The 13,627-nt window shown below is 40.9% G+C and overlaps 1 protein-coding gene across 1 annotated transcript in view; it reads right to left on the minus strand.

The window, feature by feature from the left end:
• The window catches only part of LOC103177637 (polycomb group RING finger protein 3), a 108,733-nt gene that overhangs the window by 23,920 nt on the left and 71,186 nt on the right, over positions 1-13,627 (minus strand). The window contains exons 4-5 of the mRNA XM_042339140.1: positions 7,322-7,418; positions 2,213-2,268 (exon numbers count right to left, since the gene is read on the minus strand). Of these exons, the coding sequence (XP_042195074.1) occupies positions 2,213-2,268; positions 7,322-7,418 (153 nt within the window). The remainder of the gene's footprint in view (positions 1-2,212; positions 2,269-7,321; positions 7,419-13,627) is intronic.

Raw genomic sequence — 13,627 nt, forward strand, 5'->3', positions numbered from 1 at the left:
TCTAATTGAACCATTTAGCATTTGTCTGCCAGGTTTTACATTTTACTTGCAAATGCCAAGTTCGGGCACCTAAACAAAAACACTGCAATGCAAATTTAAAACAGAGACATACCGCATGCTGAGCCGAGCTTGTAATACCATGCAAACAGTATAAGAGCCAGTCCAGTTGAATATTAAAAAGATCATCTCTGATTCGCCAATTAAATTTCATCTTAAACATAATTTCATGTTTTCAATCATGAATGATACTCGTTATGAATGATCTTGGCATTTACAGAGATTGGATGATCTTATGGTGGTGCCACTGCAACAGCTACATTAATTGTCATGTAAAACACTGTAAGTACCTCATACAGTGCCTTACTTTGAAATTATACAAAGTAACAGGAACAGAAACAGAAACAAACTTTGATCAGACAAAAACTACACGAGGCAGCTGCTTTTCAGAGCGCAAGCAACTTCAAACATGTCTATTCGGCAGGTCTATGCCACAGTGCTGCCAGTTCAGAATTGCTTGTGGTTCTCCAATACATATTACCTGGAGTGCCTGATAAGGTGATATGCGTGAAGTGAGCTATATAAATGCAAGTTGTTGTTGATCCCAATATTATACCCCTCGCTATAGTGCAGCTCTCCTGTGGTCTGTGTTTACTGAAGTAAGCTACACGTCCAGCACGATCCCGTGCCACACGGGCACCTAGAGCCAGTACGTCAGCTGCAGCTGCTTTCATGAGCTTCACTGCACCGAGAGACACTTCTACGAGGGAGACTTCACGGCTGAGGTATTTTCATGGCTGACCAGCTGGTATTATGTGCAGGAAACCAGCCAGTTCACATCAAAAACTGGAGGCTCAACAGAGGCAGGACTGGTACCATTTTATTCTCAGATTCATTATACCTGTCTATTGTTTTGGGATCCGAACTAGTGTTATAATGGGGTTGTCTTGTTTTCCTTAGTATTTTTGTTTAATTGATATGAAGAAAGAAAAATCAATGAACATGATAATCTACAGAACTGGAAAACAAAGATTCATTGCAACCCATGTGGTTGGTCCCACTGTGCCAGGCTGACACTATAACAGATTTCTTTCTACCTTTCCCAGTCTTGTTATTTTTCATTAATATCTACTTTTTTTTATTCGACTCACAACTCTTCCCTCCGTATTTAAATTCTGCTCACCTTCTCCTCTCTACTCTGCCAATTACATTAAGGTTATTTGATTTCTGCATGTCCTTATTCCTTTCTCCCACTCCCCCTATCTGATGCTTTCTGGGATTCTTACACTCTTGATTTAAGTATTTCCCCTATTTTTGGTCTATAACGATATAATAATAATTTATTAAACCTTTCATTTGATATAGCATCTTATCACGTCAAGATGTGTCAAAGCACTTCACAAGATAAAGTGCAAAGTGGATTGACTTATTTGTTGTGAGCGAAATGTGGCAGCCAGTTTGTACACAGTAATGTCCCACAAACAGCTATGGAGTGAGTGACCAATTTTATTTGGGGGTTTATTGACCAAGACACGGTGAGAAACTCCATTCTTTTCTCAAATAGTACCTTAGGATCTTTAACGCCCACCTGAACAGGCCGATGGGACCTTGATTTAACATCTCATCTGAAGGGTGATTTCAACTTTTGTTGTCTCTTCCTGGTAATCAGCAGGCCTGAGCTCTCTTTTATTTACCACAATGATCCCCCTCCCCCTCCAAATCTAGTTTGAATTAAACACAATTGCTGCTTTTATAATTTGTGCCACCAGTTTAGCTCTTCATTTAGTTAGATGCACACCATCCTTCCTATAGGCATTTCATTCAGTGAAAATTTTTGCCAGTTATCCACAAACTTGATCAATATATAGATTGTTCTCGGGGATTATAGAAGTGTAAAAGATAGTGAATATTAATGAAGTTCAAACATATTTACAATTAAAACATGACCATTGATATTGTTGGAATCTGCACTGACTAGCTGTAATAGGCTGACTGCTTGACTGGAAAAATTATATGAAAATTGAATGCACTTATACACAGAAAAAAAGCTACTTGTTTAAATGAGATAATAAATATGTCAAACTCATATTGCTTTGAGTACAACTGAACAAATACATTTCAGAATTTTACATATATTTTGTGGGTCCAAACAAATACACTTTACTGTAATTAAACTATAAACTACAAGATCAAATTATTGGAAACTGCTACCCACCTTCTTGGAGACCAGGCACAAGTTTGTAGACGATATCTTGCATTGTTCGGTCATGTCTGGCAAAAAACACGGTAAAGTAAACTTATATAAACGCTGTAACCTAATAAATCTAAGGTTCTATACAATGGTTGATTTATTCCCCAAATTCAGCAGAGAAAGATCCAAACAATTTTTTAAATGAACATTTCGAAATCTTTATTATAGACAGAACTAAATTTAATAGCATCCCATATTTTCATGACAATGTCAGTAAAAGTCATATCAGGCAGGCCACCATGATTGCTGAGCTGCTCTGCCACACTGTGGTCATTCTTCAACAACAATATTCAATAACATTAGAGTGAATATGACAAAAATGCAAGGATTATATAAGATACTCAATTTATTTCAATCTTTACTTTGGAATGTTAAATTACCCACCTTTGGTGTGGGCTTCACAGTGCTCTCTGTATGGCAGTCCTGCATCCATAGATAGGTTGTGGACTGGTGTAGTAATTGTATTATTTCACTATGATGGTAGCTGGTTCCCGGCTAAAGTTAGAACTTGGCAAAGTCAGCATTCGAGTGAATGTGTATAAAGCTCATTGAGTCAGGCTGGAAACAAGCAATTTTCAACCAACATTTCTGTTTGCTTCCTCACCTATTCATGTGTTTTAAACTCTTTACAAGAAAAATCTATTCAAGGAACTACTGTATATCACTTAAGTGCAGAAAACTGGGACTAGAAGGCATCAATTTAAGATAATTAGCAAACAAGCAAATGGGGAGGTTAGAAGAAATTTTTTCACACAAGAAGAAGTTAGGATATGGAATGGCTTGCCAGAAGTGGTGGTTGAGGCACAATCCATGTTAACTTTCAAAAGGGAACTAGATAATTACCCTAAAAGGAGTAAACTATAGGGACATGGAAAAAGGGCAGGTAAATGGAATAGAGAGGGTAGCTGTTAAAAGAGCCTTGACCCAAATTACCTTTTTCTGAACTGTGATTTTCTACAGAGTCAATGGGCGGTTGTGCAAACAAGAATCCTTTAGATGACCTAAATAGAGTGATATTGCAACAGTGTGGGCCTGTCATCTGTGGTAATGAAAACACCAAGAAACCACCAGGTCTATTAGATGCAGCATTGCAATCTTTCTCAGCCCTACCTGTAGAAGAACTATCCTGTTATGCATCAGGTCACTGGATTCATCTGTCCAATATCTCCTACTGATGCCTGAGAAACTTCATCAAATGAAAGTTCTTGTCTAATTATTCATACTATCCTTCTAACTTCTTTGAGAAGAGGGAGAGAAATCCATTCTTCACCTTTCAACAAAATACCAACTGCCTCAGTCTTCAACACGCTTTGTGTTAAGTGATACTAAGTAGCTATGATGGCAACAGATATCTGCTCAAGCTTCAAGGATGGACACACATTTATATGAAATAGACCAAACCTTAGAACAAACACCCAATGCCTCAAGCCTATATTAAAGAAGTAAATATGAAAAAAATGCTCCTCAACTATCATCTTATTTTTCATTTCTTGGAAGATTGCTGATGTCTGGCTAGTGTTGTGTTTGGGCTACAACTGACGTAAAAACTGATCTGGATCAAACTTTGTTTGGAATAGAGGTCACTGCCTTGAATGGCACTGCAGGATGCGTCAATGGGGATGATCCTATTGGATGTGGGCAAGCTGGACAGCACAAAAGATTTACTCAGCTGGTATCTAAAGGTTGGGCTGATTTGTTATGGATGCTATGGAATTTTCTGTAGGACACTTGGCCATCCGGAAGCCCCCACTCTTCCCACCCAACAATATCTATCCAGCTGTGACAATGAATATCGAATTTGTTCCTTTGAAGTTGTGATATATCTGCAAAGGAATACTCTTATGAAAAATCCTGCTAATTTTCCTCTAACCAAGAGATGGATCCGATGTCTCTTTGCATTGCACTGAGATAAATCATGGTTAACTTAAAAGTCAGAAATTGATAGGAAACTTCTATGTTCCAGCCCAGCTAGGTTTTATATTGGATGCAAGACCAGCTTGCCTTGTTGTTTTTGACCCTAAACAGCCAAAGTAGATGGTGGGAGCAGGAGGAAAATCTGGGACTTTGGTTTCATGTCCTATCACTGTGTTCGACGCATGTGAAGAACTTTGAGGTATTTCAAAATGTTAGGCATTATCTCAAATAAATGTATTATTATTATAATAATTATTATTATAGAAGAGACAATAGAATGAAAACATGTCTGGGTCTGCTCTGGGTTAAGGCAGCAGGCAAGAATTGTTTTTTTTAACACTGTGGATGTGGTACATAATATACTTTAGTAAAGCGGCACTAGGTTCCAAATACATTTTTTTAAAAGAGATTTGGAAAATAATGCGTAGTGAAACACTTCTGATGGAATTAGATTAAATGTTTGAGCTAAATAAGAATTAAATGGGCACAGAAGAGGAGAGAGATGTTGAATGGAACATCAGTAGGCAAATATTCTCCATTTAATGTTCCTGTTTTCTACTAACTCGTCGAGGTTTATAGCAACCTCTGCTACCAAAGAACTGGCAATAAAACTAGAAGGCTGAATATGGACAAAGGATATGGCCTGATACAGGACAACCCTATTAGACTGCTGCTGGTTCAGCATGCTTCCCTAGCTGAAACAAAACAACTTCCTGGTTGTCAGGTCACTGGTGATGTCACTTCCCGTGTGTTGTGCTCTATATGGAAGAAACATCACTGATTTCTCTTACAACATGTTGCACGTGTGCAGAAAACGCCTTTAACATCACTCGCTGCACATTACACAGGAAGCGTTACTGTCATCAGTTTGCAAAGGAAGTGACACCAGTGGTGCTTTTTGCAAATAGTCCCAGTTTCTTCAACTGATCTAGTCCTGCAGTATCCTGAAATCAATGTCACAACTAAAATTTGCCCAGATCAATAATTATAAACTACATAATGTTCCAAGTGCATTTTACTCAGCTTTAAACAATAACAAATTTGAGTAAGACTTGTTTTGCTGCACAATCCAGGAGGTTTATGTGAAAACAGCTCATGTTTGAATTTTATCTTTACTCCTGGAAAATATCAAAACTATTGAAGATTTGTTTTTAATAAATAAACACAGGCGGCAGAACAGTTTTCTCAGGTGTTCTGCTGTCTGTGTTTATTTATTAAAAATAAATCTTCAATAGTTTGGGTTCAGGTGTCTCTTGCATATCCAAGAGATTTCAGAATGGAATGACAGTCTCCCTCGCTCTCTTGCATTATTGGTGGTATAACATTATGAGAAGGAATTAATTATCCTACAATTAGCCCTAATCCCACAATGTCCCAGTTGTGTCATGCATTTATATTTTTTGTTCCTCAAGGGTAGACTGAGAGACAGAGAGCAAGAGACGGGTTTTGTCTCTTTTCGTCTACTAACAGAATCTAAATTAAGGATACAATCAAAAAAGGGCTAAAGATTCAGAAATAAATAATAAATTTCAGCTAAACAATGATGGGTTCAAACCCCGCATTGGGACTTTAGTTCATATTCTAGGCTGACACTCCAGCACAGTATTGGTGGAGGGCTACATTGTTGGATGTGCTGCCCTTTGGATGAGATATTAAACCATAGCATGGCTGCCTCTTCAGATTTAAGTTAAAGATCCCATGACATTATTTTGAAAACAAAAGGCAGTTTCTCCCGGTATGCTACCCATCATTCTTCCTGATAAACTGGTCACTCATTCTATGGCTGCTTGTGGAACTTTGATGGCAGAAATAGTGGTAATGTATGCCTACAAAAAGAGTTTTTACTTTTGACAGTAAATTCCTGTGAAAAACTTTTGAGATGTTTCAACGCAAGTCCCATGTAAAAATGTAATGTTTATGCCATGGTGTTTCAAATCAGTGACAACTACAGAACATATATGCCTTTAATACCGTGAGTGCAACAATATAGTTTTGGAAAAAATGCAAATTTGACTGCCGTGTTCACCTACAAATGGACTTTACACTAAATCCTGTGAAGCACTTTTGGGATGTCCTCCTGTTGTGAAAGGCACTATACCAAAATTAATGATTATTATTATCATTATTATTAAATTACAGTACATGTCCATTTATGACATGGTTGAAGGTAAAGTTGTGGGTTCAAGCTTATCCAAAATAAAAGTGAGTTGTACATAACGTGTCATTTGTACATGGAAAATAAATTAATCAGTTATTATTCCTATGGGAGAGAAGAAAATTATAGGAGAGTATTTTCAGTTGAAATTCCCAAACTCTCCAATTTTTTAAAAATGTAGGTCATTTTGACGTCACAGCACCCCTCTCCATCAGTAACAACATTCTCCAAGTTCAGATCGAGATCCAGCCCCCAGTCCTGGCTAAATCATGGAGTCGGATCAGGATTTGATCATTCGGAGGAAGTAGACACGAAATAGCAGAATTCCAAAAGGTTGAATAGCTAAAGTTATCTCCATCAAAATAGGCCCACTTTTTTTAAATAGTCATGTAATGACTTCTTCATGCTGAATGCACTACTTCCTAGGCTTTCCTTCTTCACTATCAGTGACCTGTCATCAGAGATTATCAACACAGAAGTTTACTGTATGTAGTAGAATTTTAAAAAAACTTTCAGATTACCAATTGTGAATATTTGACAAACAAATTTACAATCTCCATTTGCTGACATATTGGTTTGAATTTCTTGAAAACAATTTAGGGAACAAGGAAAGAAATGATCCATTCACACTACTGTTGAACCTCAGTTTTATAAATTGCAACTTTAGTTAATGTTGCTGATGTAGACACAGACATTAAAAGGTATAGTTTACCACCATTTAAAATTGTCATTCGGGGGCTCTGGTTAATTTTAATTCTGGTTAAATGTTTTTTCCAATTCTCTTTTTACCTCTATCACAAACTACAATATAAACACAGTACAACAATACCGCAGTATCCATAAATATGGATAAATGCATAGATGAAAATAGCTTACCACAAAAAAATTCTGAATGCAAAAGTTCTGTAAATATGCTTGATACTTTATTGCAGCTGCAAACTCTATATTAAACTTTTCCCTTGTTTTGTACAAATAGGACATTCCTCTTCCATTGTTGTACTCACCCTATATATTGCAGTGGGTGACTCTGGTGAATGACAATCCTGCAGGTGGGACAGGTGTTGTTCTCTTCCAGATATTTTACCAGGCAGCTCCTACAGACTAAAGGACAAACCATCAACAGCTTGTTCTTAACATTCAGCAATCTTCCAACATTCATCACTGAAGCCTGCAATTTTTGGTTCCTAAACAATCATGAAAGAATTTTTAAAATCCATATATTACAATCAAAATCTCAATATTTGCTAAATATGGTGCATTATTACACATTTATTCTTTTAAAATTTCTAAACGAGCACAATGATCAAGCAAACTGTCAGTAGCAGCCAACATTGTGAAAACATATTTCTTAATAAGTAGCACTGCTGCTTTAAAACAAAATTCAAATAAGTACTGATTTAAAGTGGATCTAATTCAAACAGTACATCAGGATAAGAGCACTCAATTTTTATGGGGTATCATGCTTCTGAAAATAAACCATAAAAGCATTTCAAGAATAACTTGCACAAAAGTCCTCAAATGATTCCCTGGAATCAAAAAAATCTGCTTTTATCCAAATAAGATTTTATATAGGTCAACCCAATTAAAGTAAGTTGTTCTAAGTTAAGAGTTGATCATTTTTTTAAAAACAATTTTTGGTTGAGATCAGTAACCTTGATTTCTGCATTGGTATTGGACATGCCTTATAAGCGACAATCATATTCCTTATCCTAAAGGTCTAAGGGTACATACATTTATTTTGAAGGAAAGAGGTCTGTAAATACACGCCCCTATTCCACCTCCCATCCAACACTCAAACTATTCTTGCCTTGTGTTATTAGATACCACCCCACCCTCTCCCACCCCTCCACAGGAGGAAAAATACTCAGAGAACACCAAAGGCAATTCAGGAGAAAAGTCACCCTGGTGCAGTTCTCCACAATTCCCAAAAGTTGTGTGAGTTCCAAGAGAGGACTGATCCCCTAGCAACATAAGAACCTATCCAATTGGAGAGTGTTCATTATGAAAGTGCCGTCCTTCCAGAAAGATGTTCAGGTGGATATTGAAGGCAGTATTCATAGACTAGATGCATAATCCTCCAGAAAATTCTGGATGTTTTTTCCCACCAAACCCGGGGATTAGAAGGAAAAGTCTCAGGGCCTGACAGAGCATGATTGGGATCTTATGTAAGTTACAATGGTGAGCCCACCTTATAATCAAAATGTCTGGGTCGAGAGTACAGGAATACTTCCTCTGAGGAAACAGTACTTAGTGAGTCAATGCCTACACCGTGGTGGGTGGGGGCAGGAGTTAAGATGAGCCAGATAAAGCTGTTTACTAAAATGGCTAGGTTGGCCTATAACAAGCAGCATTAAGCCCAGGCTTGGACGACAGCAACTGCAAGGCATTACTGGAGTCTGAGTTCATGAACGCACGTTCATACATCCAGGGCCTGGAATCCACCTTGATTGGTTTGCATCTGCTCAAGCTCTGCACCTTCAACTGGTGGAACCATCACTCAATGGGAAGGGATGTGTGTCTGAGCTACAGGCAGGAAGATGGTGACAACGCTCTCACGCATTTCAAGCTGAGCTGTTTTGTCCACCAGGAAGCTCATAGGGAGTTCCTAGTACCTGCCATCAAACTTGTGCTTGTCGGATGTCAATTGACCAACTAGTGCCTATCCTCCTTGGGGAAGGGGGAGAAGTAAGCTTGGTCCCCTTGAAGCTGAATTGGCTTCAAGCTGACATGCTTGGCAGTGGAATTTCAGATTTGAGCCCATTCTTGGTGGTAGCCTTGGGTGTCAGTTCGTGAGCCAGGTGGGTCCGCAATATTCCAGGGCACTGCTGATGACAGCCCAGTCATTGGCAGAGAGAAGGGCTAATATAGTATGATAACAAGGTGACAGTATTACTCCTGATCGATCATTTTAATTACCATTGTAGACAATATGTATTTTATGTGATGTGCAATTCTTCATACTGGATGCTTATCCACACTGTTGCCAGGCTTTCTACTATACTGTCAATTTTTAAGTGGCAATATTTCAAATACAAATGTTAAACATTCCTCTCCCACCACTCCCTCCATGGGTTCCTCAAATCAAGCTTCCAAACACCCACAGCACTAAGACTACCTTAGTCAGCAGTGGTACCATCTCTGGCACCAGACTCTGTAAGCCCATCACTCTTTTCCTCACTCGGCTACGTTGGCTCCAAATCCCCCGGGAGATGAGATTCAAGATTCATGTTCTCATTTTTAAATACCTTGATGGGTTGGTCCCGTCCAAAACTCTCCCGCCTCTCAGCAAATCAACCAGCTTCAGAGCCCTCGTCCGCTGTTCCCCATCATTAGTTGGGGAGCCTTCAGCCACCATGCTTCTGCTCTGCTTAACCCAGAGTTCCTTCACCTTGCCACCTCCCTTTCCCCGCTTTTAAAACCACCTTAAGACCTCTCTCTTCAACACTAACTGCACTCCCCCACTCAGCTCGATCAGTTATGTGAAGCACTTTGAGGTGTCATCATATAAATACATATACATACATATAAATTATTGTTGCTGCACAACAAAGCAACTTGATTTTCTAGCCTCCAAACATTCTATAAAACTATCTCAACTTTCTCTTGTCTAGGAATTGCAAAAACAACTAGAATTAGTTCCCTCCCTAAGGTCAAGAGGGAAGAGACTCGGATGTCGCAGCAAATTGAATAAAGGTACTTTGCAAGTCACAAGAGCTGATTTTGTCTCGGGTGTCTGAGATGTCAAGCTTAAATTAAAACCTGCTACCTAACCAGGTAACAAAAGCAAAGATGATGTAAGATCTAACAGAAGAACAAAATATGTAAGCACTCGGATAATTTATCTTGCACAATATCTCGAGATGTGTCTCACAGCAAACAAACAAGTCTGAAAATATGTACTGCAGTGGCCCTCAAAACAACTCAAAGTAGACATGCCACAACTGACAATGTTCAACTACACACCAAACACAGTTGGATTCAGTACAGTTTTCTAAATTAAAGAATACTCGACCTATTGCATAACTGAAAATAACTTGTAAAATGCACAAAATATTTTTTCCCCAATTACCTATTTATAGTATGTGTGGGACATGTCATCTGCCTCACAGATCAAGAACGTCATCTCTACAGCCTACCCGAGACATGCCCTGTTCAATACAGTTCAGCATATTGAACTGTATCCTCATGTGATGGGAAGCCAGTGAAGCCGGATGAGGATGGGGGTGATAGGGTTGCGTACCCTGGTGTGGGAGAGGACACGGGCTGCAGGGTTCTGGATGGTCTGCAGCCTATGGAGGGAGGAGTTGGGGAGGCCGACAAGCAGGGAGTTTGCGTAGTCAAGTCTGAATGTTATGAATGCGTGTATGAGGATCTTGTATGAGGGTCTCGGCAGCGTGTGGTGTGATACAGTGGCGGAGCCAAGCAATGTTGTGGACGTGGGGATAGGCGGAGCGGTTCATCGCATGGATGTGGAGTATTAAGGTCAGTTGAGGGTCAAACAGGACACCGAGGATCCGTATTAGTTCCGTGAGATGTAGAGCTCATCCATGGAGGGAAATGCCCAATGCATGGAGGCGCTGACGGGAGTTAAGTGGGAGGGCCTCGGTCTTGTTGACATTCAACAGCAGGAAGGTTGCTCTCATCCAGGACTTGATGTTTCACAGGCAGTCTGTGAGGACAGCAGTGGTCCTGGAGTCGAGGGTGGAGGCAGAGAGATAGAGTTGGGTGCCATCCACATACATATAGCAGTTGACCCCATGTCTGCGGATGATGTCATCAAGCGGAAGCATATAAATGTTGAAAAGGAGAGGGCCAAGGAAAGAGTCCTGAGGGATGCCACATGCAACAGTGCGAGAGCTGGCGGAAAAGCTATTAGTGGCGACAAAGTGGAGAAGGTGCAAGAGGTACGATTTGAATAAGGCAACAGCAAGTCTGCGAAGATTGAGATGAGAGGAGAGGAAGTGTATGAGGATGGAATGGTCGACAGTGTTGAAGGCAACAGAGAGGTCTAGGAGGACAAGGAGGCAGAGAGAGCCCTGATTGCAGATGTTCAGAGTGTGGTTAGTGACTTGACCAGGGATGTTTCCGTGCTGTGGGCAGCGCGAAAACCCCGATTGGAGGGGTTTGAAGAGGGAATGGCAGGAGAGGAAAGAGCAAAGCTTGGACGCGACGACTCGTTCCAGGACCTTGGAGAGGAATGGGAGGTTGAAGAGAGGGCGATAACTGGAGAGAAGGGATGGCTCCAGGGAAGTTTTTTGAGGATTGGGGTAATGACAGCTGTTTTTAGGGGAGTGAGAACAGTGGTAGTGGATAAGGAGAGGTTGATAATGTCGGTTAAAAGAGAGGCCAGGAGGTGGATCTGGGAGGTGAGGAGAGGGGTGGGGATGGGGTCGAGGGAGCAGGTGGTAGACTTCATTTTTGAAATGATGGAGGTGAGGGAAGAGGGGGAGAAGGGTCGAAGGTGTATAGCGAGGGATGGGTGGGCCCAGGGCATGAGGGGAATGTGCCGAGGGGATAGCGGTGGATGGGGGAGAGGTAACAAAATAAATCCCCTCGATTTTGTATTCGAGCAAGTCCAACATCTCCTCGGAGTTGGAATTGAAGGAGAGGATGGGCAAGGTGGACGGAAGAGGCGGTTAGTGGAGGAGAAGAGGAGCCTGGGATTATCTTGGGAGTAAAAAGATGATTTGGCCGAGGTGAGAGCGGAGTGGTGAGTCCTAGTGTGGTTAAGCCAGATCTGTCAATGGACCGTTGGGTTTGATTTGGTTCAGGTACGTTTAGCGGCGCGTACTTGTGCCTTGAGGGATTGGAGATGGCTGGTGTACCAAGGGGATTTACAGCGATATGAGGCGATTCGGGAGGTGAGGGAAGCAAGGGAATCAAGGATGGAGGAGAGGGAGTTGTGGAGAAGAGAGATTAAGTAGGGTAGGTCATTGTGAGAGGAGGGTCAGAGGGGCAGGAGTTCGGATGATTCTAGGTCAGCGGAGAGGGATTGGGGGGAGATATTTTCCAAGGGCGGTAGGTGTCAGAAGTGGATTGAGTAGGGGGAAGAGGGACGGAGATGTTAAGGGAGATGAAGTAGTGGTACAAGATGACTTTATCAGTGATGGTGAGGCCCTGGGTGATCACCAGGTTGAGGGGGTCTCCAAGGTCCTCCACGGCCTTGCTCCATCCTTCCTCTGTCACCTGCTAACACCAATTCGACTTGTCCGCTCGCTCCGCACAGCAGGCTCCAGCCTGCTCTACTTCACCCGCCAAGTCCGCCCCACCATCAGCAGTCGGCCTTCAGCCTCTCTGCCCCTATCCTTTGGAACTCCATTCCACAGTACCTTCCTCTCTCTCCCTCGCCTCCTTCAAAGCACGTCTCAAGACCCTCCTCTTCGACCGCGCCTTCAGCCTCCCTCCTACCCCTGCCCTACACCCTCCCTGATCCCAATCCCCTGCTCGGGTCCAAATCCCTGATTGTCCAGCACTTTGGGCCATCCTCCAGAAGTGAAAGGCGCCATACAAATGTAATTTTCAACCACTTGACTCTCATGAAAGCTTCAATGCCATCAATAATAATAATTGGTCCTGAATGATAAGAATTATGTGAGTTTTACTGCTGTTATACTTCAACTGAAGGCGGCCCCTGAGTCTGGCATGAGATAAGGTCTGCATGGTTAATCAGAATTGGTCTGTGGTGAAGTCTGCTGGGTTGAATTGAAGCACAAAATCTTTTACAAAAGTTAAGTTGTGGTACTACTACGCTCCACCTCATCTCAGTTAACACAAAGGCCTTGGTGGGTTCTGAATTTAATCATAATACCTTCAGAAAGTTAATTGATAAATAATGTGTGCTCCCAGAAGACTCTATTAGTCACAGCTACCCAATTACCATTAATAACCATACTCTTTTTTTCTTATTATCAAGGTAATTTATCATGCAATTTACAATGTCCTCCTTGATCCAATGAGCTTTTATTTTAGGTACATATGAGGAAAATATTTTCCATCCACTAAACTGAGTTACATCCTCAAACTCCAACTGATTTGTTGGGCATAATTAACCTGTCCACATGCCTACTTTGGATTAGTTTAATTGACCTCACTCACGCTAGTTTGTTCCTATTGCTTTCTTATAAAATTCCTTTTCCTCCAGAAAATCATTTGCACAAAAACCTTTTTGAAAAATTGGAATTACATCAGCTATTTTTGAGCCACTTGAGTCTCATGAAAGCTTCAGTCCCATCAATAATAATCCTTGCATTTGATACAGCACATTATCTCATCTTCAAGACATCACAAAACGTTTCAGTGAATATACTGTA

Source organism: Callorhinchus milii, unplaced genomic scaffold (assembly GCF_018977255.1).
Source record: "Callorhinchus milii isolate IMCB2004 unplaced genomic scaffold, IMCB_Cmil_1.0 Scaffold1, whole genome shotgun sequence".
Classification (NCBI taxonomy): Eukaryota; Metazoa; Chordata; class Chondrichthyes; order Chimaeriformes; family Callorhinchidae; genus Callorhinchus; species Callorhinchus milii.